This window comes from Nuphar pumila, chromosome 9 (assembly GCF_984573655.1).
Source record: "Nuphar pumila chromosome 9, dmNupPumi1.hap1.1, whole genome shotgun sequence".
Lineage (NCBI taxonomy): Eukaryota > Viridiplantae > Streptophyta > Magnoliopsida > Nymphaeales > Nymphaeaceae > Nuphar > Nuphar pumila.
Window position 1 is genome coordinate 107,846,564 of NC_143257.1, and position 7,022 is coordinate 107,853,585.

Genomic DNA, 7,022 nt, shown 5'->3' on the forward strand with positions numbered 1-7,022 from the left:
ACCATGTTTTAGCCATTACTTTTACTGTAACATTAGATGGGGAGGTGATTTTTGGCTTGTTGGAAAACTAGGAACTTCTACTTTGAATGTTGTTGAGGATGGTTTTTCATGGGTAAAAACTGTGGTAAACTGGATTTTCCTTTGAAAAGATTGAAAACATTGAAAACCTCTAGAAATTTTTTCTGAAAAAATATCTCGTCAAACGAGGATATAGAAATACCTTTGATGAGAGGGTTGTGAGAATGTCTAAGGTTCTTCTCTCACTTGGTATGTGAATGCATTTTGAGGGAAGTGTGCCCAGATTAGCTCGTCAAGCTTTGCAGAATTGTTCTTTCACAAAGTATTTCACTCGTTGTAATGAAAATACTTCAAGTTCACATGTAAGGTCTTTGAAAAGTGGAGAAAATGACTCTAGTGTGTTGAGGCCAATGGTGGGAACCCATAAAATTTTGGATGTCAACATGAGCTTAGTCTGGGTCGAGAGTTAATTATTGTTTAGGGAGTGCTATTCAATTGACCAAAGATTATATTTATCTTGACAGGATGAAACATATGGATGCTAGGTAGCATTTAATTCAAGAGTTTATTATACACGGTCATATAAAAAAAAACTGGTACTGTAGACAATCCAGCAGACATGTTAACAAAGTCTCTCCCAGTTGCCAAATTCAAGCAATGCTTGGAGTCGATTGGTATTTGTTGCTCTTTGAGTTTAGGACTCTTGTAAAGAAGAACATATATTTGCTAAAAAAAAAACTAATTATGTTATTGCCAAGATACTAAGTATCACTTATAACAAACAATGAAATGATGTGCGCACTAATGAACACCCCCCATTAGTAATGGATACATCCCTTCAAAAGCGCACCTCTTATACAACAATTTCTGAAAGTTGCAACTTAAACTAATATACCCCCATAAAGAGACACGACTATACATGAGAAGTCGTGTCGTATCTTTGCAAAACTTTTGAAGCTGATATTCAACATAAATTGATCTCAAAACATTAGATTTGGAGAAGAGCTGTGAATGTGGTGAAGATTAAGAAGGCAATCCTTCCTTTTCCCCTTCATTCTTCTCTTTGCTAGTATGAGCACAAGTTCTCAAATCCCATGTACATATGATTTTCAATCTTATGGATCATGTTTGATATTCCAACACCACCTGTACAAATAAATTCCATCTCAAAAAGGCAACTAAATAAAGAGTTATACTGCATACACATGATCAATTCTTAGTGTGAATACAGGTGAATGGGTATGGTTAAGTGCACCCTATGAGAACAGACACAACAAATACTACATGCACAAAATTAAATAAATCAACACATTCACATCACTCTGTACGTCTCAAATGTGCTTAGTTGATTCTCAAAGAATCAAACAACTTGGCCAACTATTTCAACCACTCAATAGGGAATGAATGTCTTTAGTTGTCCAACTTAATTGATTGAATTTTAGAAGAAATCCTGTGTTATAATCCCTAGTAATAATAAAACCAGGAAGGCTTTGTTACCATGAAAAAAACATTTCCAAAACAGAGTGGAGAAGTTTGGGCATGTCTGAACATGCATGCGTTTATGAAGAAAAAAAGAAAAAGAAAAAAAAAATCAATGGTTGTGTGTACATCAAACCCACATAGGAGGGTCTTAAAATCTTACCCAGTGAGATTGCACTAACAAAAATTGTGGAAGCCAAAACGAAGATGATGAGAGACGCTCTCCCCAAGATATTGATCACTTTTCTTGCAAAATGTTGTCCCACGAATGCAGCTATTATGGAGACAGCAACGAAATACAGTGCTGGCATACAACAATAAAAAGAATTCTTCAGTCAAAGCAACTTTCACAGCTTCAAGAATAATGAAAACGATCCTCATCATTCATACCGTATGGGACAGGGAACCGTTTTAGAAGATAGTACTCTATAACAGACATGGATGAGGAGAAAGCCATGGCAAAGGTTGCTGTAGCGCTTGCAACCTGTGACAGAAAGTAAGTACCTTGGTTAGTAGGAGCCTTTGCAGAAGCGATCGCTAGATGAACTGGGAATTGAAGGGAAATGAAAATACTACATTTTTATCTATAATAAAAATACAGAAACCCATGCACAGACCCACACACGCATGAACACAACACATAGAGAAACTCATGGTAAAAATGGCAGTAATGCTTGATTCCTGTAAGAGGGTGCGGTTTATTTTGTTCATAGAACCATATAGACTTGGAACACATGCTGGATGATGGTAGAATGTGACACTTGGGTAAATTTTGCCTAGAGGAAGATGTTAACTTGGGTGCAAATGTTTGAAGACAAAATCTTCACTATATGAAAGGCAAAAAATGTTGTGAGATACCTGAGGGGGTATACCCATCTCTAGGAACAGAGGACCCAAGATGAAGCCTCCTCCTAGACCAAGCAGTCCACCAAACATACCAGCTATCATGCCAATAAAACAGTATAGGACCAGCTTATGGATTTTCCAGTCTCTCACTTCTTCGCCCAAGGATGCTATGGCTCTCCTTCCTTTGTATAAGCTGACAACTTCAAAGAGCGATACCCCAACAGCAACAGGGACCTGAGGACATTACTATGCACCATTATTCATTACCCACCTACCATTCAAATGACTAACAAACTTGTATAGCACTAATATGCTACGTAGCTAACCTGAAGTAGGTTTAAAACCCAATACAACGCCGAGCATGTTCTTGTGTAATTCTGCACTTGGAATGTAATAAAAAGAATTAGTGGGTTCGGAGATATAGATCCAGTTGAGGAAGCATCGAATTCACATATGCACATAAGCCTAAACTTCAATGGTGACACTGGAGGGGAAAGACAATCTGACTTGATAACAAACCTTTGAAACCTGGAAGGCAAGAAATGCAACCCATATAAAGACGAGAATGGAGAGTTCCTTCCATCTGACATTCTCTATGATAGAAACCTGGAAACCCAAAGGTCTCAGCAATGAGAACTACTAATATTTGGAAATTGGAAGAGAGAGATAAAGTTATAATGAAAACTCACACTTGAATCTCCAGATTCTTTGCGCTCTGTTTTCATGCCATTAGTTTGGCCACCAGATTCCGCATCCTCACTTTCTGCAAACACACAAAAGGAAATGAGATGAATACCTTTTTTTTTTCCTCAGGGAAGTGAGATGAAGAACATCAAGTTCTAGAAAGCATGCAGAGTGAATCTGTGATGATGCCTGATTGAGGTGATATCCTCATCAAGCAAGCTACTAAGACTGAGTTTCCAACCCGTTCTAGGGGTCATGGAAACGGACAACACAGGCTTTTGGGATTTTATTGCAATCACAGAAGAAGCTGACCAACTTACCACTTTCTTTAGCAGCTTTGACAGCCTGAAATCAAACAATAGCAGTTTACTCAGTCCATGTCATGAAATTAACCCAATTGAAGTAAAAGTCAATAATTAGCAAGTATTTAATGTACATACTTTTTTCGATTTGGTTTCTTTCTTCCATGTTTCAACGCCTTTACGGAAAGCTTTTGTGGACGTAACTGATTAAAATGCAAACCATCGACACATGCATTAACATTCACTGCAACTGTATACTTAACTTGAATAAAAGCATGGCAATGTGTATATGGGTGGCACAAAGACTTACTCATGAAGATGATGATGAGCAATACAGTAAGCATCCATTCGGAAAAAACGACATTGAAAGCAACACCGATACTGATTCCCAGCATGAGCATGGGTTGGAAGAGTAGAGCCAAGTCGTAATCGATGATGGGCAATGGCAGCGTCGGATGCCGGAGCCGCAGGTTGTAATAAACAGTCGATCCTGCTGAACCCACGATCATACCTGTTGGAGAAAAACCCCATAATCTTGAATTATTTTCTGGGTTATGTACTGGACTCCTTTTCTACTGGAAGACCCGTTCGTTCACTTGGAAGCAGATCCAGTGTTCTAGGCAGCATAATTAGAACAACATGCCTAGGAAACTGAGAGCAAACTCAGTGTTCGGGCCCCACCTAGGGGTGTCAACCGGTTGGGTTTACCCGAACCCCGACCCATACCAAACCCTATAAGGTTCAGGTACGGTGATAAATAAGAAGACCCGATTAAGACCTGGGTCCGGACTTGAAGGTCCGATTAATACATGAAGTTGAGTATAGTTTGTGAAATTTTATACCAGACCTGGGCCCGATCCAAAGTTCCTATTAAGACCCCACAAATTTTCAATGTAAAATTGCTAAAAATATATTATTTTACCGGGTATGGTCCGGGTCTTGTTCACGTAGTTCTTATCATGTTGGGATGTGGTTTTTTTTATGAAGGATACGATTATCCCAATACCATTGCTGAAAATCGGGGGACAGGTCTGGTTCCACCTGGGTCCGAACCAAACCCAACCCATTGACACCCCTAGCCCCAGCCTTGTATCGCCGTGTTTGCAAACGGGACGGATATGCGTTGGGTTCAGGATTGACCTGACAAACTATCCGTTCTATGGAGACATTTCTGTGTCTGGAATTTCCATTTCGATCACACAATGAGTTCCGGATCCAAATACGATCCAGATCCTCTGAGAATGGTTCGGACGGTTTTCATACCCAGGTCTCGACCTTTCACGCTTGCACTGCTACATTATTTACAGCGTACGAAAATAAGACAACCCCACATTCACAAGCATGATGAGTGCACTTATCTCCAATAATCTGAACGTAGCAATGGGCCAAAAAAAGTTTATTTTACTTTTACGTAAGCCGAAGGGAAGGAAGTGGTGGGGAGCAGTGCTTACATTTGGAGAGGGCGGTGGAAGACTTGGGGTCAAATCCCATGATGAGAGTGAGCATGGGAACGAATATCCCTCCTCCTCCAACCCCTCCCACACTCCCAAATGCTGACCCAAAGAATCCAATTATGCTGCCCAATACGATCCTCCACCCAAATCTCATGTCCTGAACAGAAGCAGAAAGCAAAGTATTTCAGTGATTTGCCACCATGAAGAAAAGGAAGGCAGGAAACAAAAAAATAATAATAATAAAAAGACAAAAGATGATGTAAAAAGATCAAACAGAAAGTGACACGGAAGTACGACTCATGGCTACACAGCACAGGCATGGAGCAAATCTGAGCCAATAGATTGATTAAAAAAGTGAAATACGTGTACGATGAAGATGGCTCGAAATTCACTTCTTTCAGAGAAGTTTGCAAGACATAATTCACAACAATTATCTGTGCAAGCGCCTCAGATCAAGCCCAAATGCTTGAAGAAGTTAATCAGGAAAGAAAAATGATGAATCAGACAATGGGATGCTAAGAACGATATCTAAGAAGCAAACGATGGGTAGGGATAAGCAGAAAGGAAGAAAGCAATTAATAACTCACGGGCCAAACATGGTGGTAAGCAGTAACGTTGGGCTGCCAGAAGAAATTTAAGAGCTTCCTCAGAGCATCGTTCTCCCGCTCTGAACTCACCCCGGTCTTCGAGTCATGCAGCATCAGGTTCCTCTCTGCAGAAACGATGACGGACGCCAAGACGCAGGCCAGCGCGATCACTGCAGTCGACCTCCATGCTGCTCCTGTTTGCGCCATCTGGCCCACCTTGATCTACTCTATCGAGGGTCTTCGTTTTCTCCTCCTAAAAGTTTGAAACTCGCGGCTCTTTCTGATATCAAAACTAGGCCTTTGTTAAGTATTCGCGCCAGAGTTGAACCTGAATTTAACACCCAGCTATAAGCAACAATTTCCAAGTGAAACCCCCGATGAGGAGGCTAAGCGTCCGATGATCTCAGATCAGAAGGAAAAATAATAGAACAAGATCATGCACTTACGTTTACGAACGGAGCTTGTGAAAATTCCGTCAGCAAATTGTTCAGAAGCTAAATGCTTCCAGCCTTTTAGTCTCTCGGAGACGAACCTTATTCTTCTTCTTCTTGTCACAATCTTCCGGCCACCAATCACTATTTATGGTGAAAGGAGCTTCTGCAAAACCCTCCGCCAGCGAAATCTCGATGGGTGGAAACCGATTTACCTCGTGGGGTTCCGAGTGCAAGAGGAACCGCTTTTACATATCAGCGCGAGAAAATCCGGCGAGGAGCAGACGGAGATATCTGAAACGCAAGCGATCTGGAAATTAATGCAAAGGAACAAGGAGAAGTTTAATTAACAGCCGTCGAGCTTGGACAATCTGTGTTTCTCCGGTGCTTCTCTCTTCTCCCTGGGATTCCGGATTTATAGCACTCCAGGTTCCGAGAAAAGATAAAAAAAAGGGTGAATTGGAAAAATAAAAATAAAAACTTGAAATTTCATTAAGAGAAAAATCTTTCACTTGATATTTACAAGAAGGGACTGCTATTTATCGATTAAAGACATTCGTCATATTCACATGTTACTGAACCTGTCAATCTATTAACCAGAGACCTTACTTCGAGTAACTAGGTCTGGTAAACGAGCTGGAAGAGCCCAGCTTCTGGATCATTCTTGTGGTGAGTGAAGCCGAGTTTGAGCTCACAATGAGCCTGAGTTAAACGAGCTGGCTTGTTTGAATTACAAAAAATACACGTAAAATATACTTTTTTACTACCTAACGAGCTAACACGAGAGGAACTGCTGAGCTGAATACCAAGTGTTCTTACACATACACAGCTTGCTAAGCCTATTTTGTGAGTCCGAATAAGCTCTTTTCAAGACGAACATTAGTCGCATCACGAGCAGCTCAGCTTGTTTTCCAGCCCTACGTGTAATTAACTCAGTTCTGGACCTGAGACTAATCGGGTGCACTATAAGAGAAACCATACTCGAACCCATTAAGAACTACATGAATCAGACCCCCTGATCATACCGGGTAAAATAATATTTTTTATCCATCATTTTTACATTGAAAAATTATAATCAGAACTCGGGTCCGGTATAAAATTTCACAAACTATACCCATCTTCATTTATTATTCGAACCTTGGAGTCAAGACCCAGTTTTTAATGGAGTTTTCTTATTTATCATAGGGTTTATAGGGTTTGGTATGGGTCAGGTTCGCCCGC

At 40.4% G+C, this 7,022-nt stretch overlaps 1 protein-coding gene across 1 annotated transcript; it reads right to left on the bottom strand.

Moving 5' to 3' along the window:
* Positions 1-740: 740 nt before the first annotated feature.
* Positions 741-6,200, bottom strand: LOC149828822 (sulfite exporter TauE/SafE family protein 3-like). Its single transcript, XM_090017746.1, has 13 exons — positions 5,817-6,200; positions 5,371-5,698; positions 4,781-4,940; positions 3,640-3,840; positions 3,468-3,532; positions 3,348-3,372; positions 3,033-3,106; positions 2,863-2,949; positions 2,670-2,720; positions 2,356-2,577; positions 1,888-1,981; positions 1,661-1,801; positions 741-1,164 (listed from the first exon to the last, which is right to left on the bottom strand). The coding sequence occupies exons 2-13, from the start codon at positions 5,575-5,577 to the stop codon at positions 1,085-1,087; spliced, it is 1,407 nt and encodes a 468-aa protein (XP_089873872.1). The 5' UTR covers positions 5,578-5,698; positions 5,817-6,200; the 3' UTR covers positions 741-1,084.
* Between the last annotated feature and the right edge of the window lie 822 nt (positions 6,201-7,022).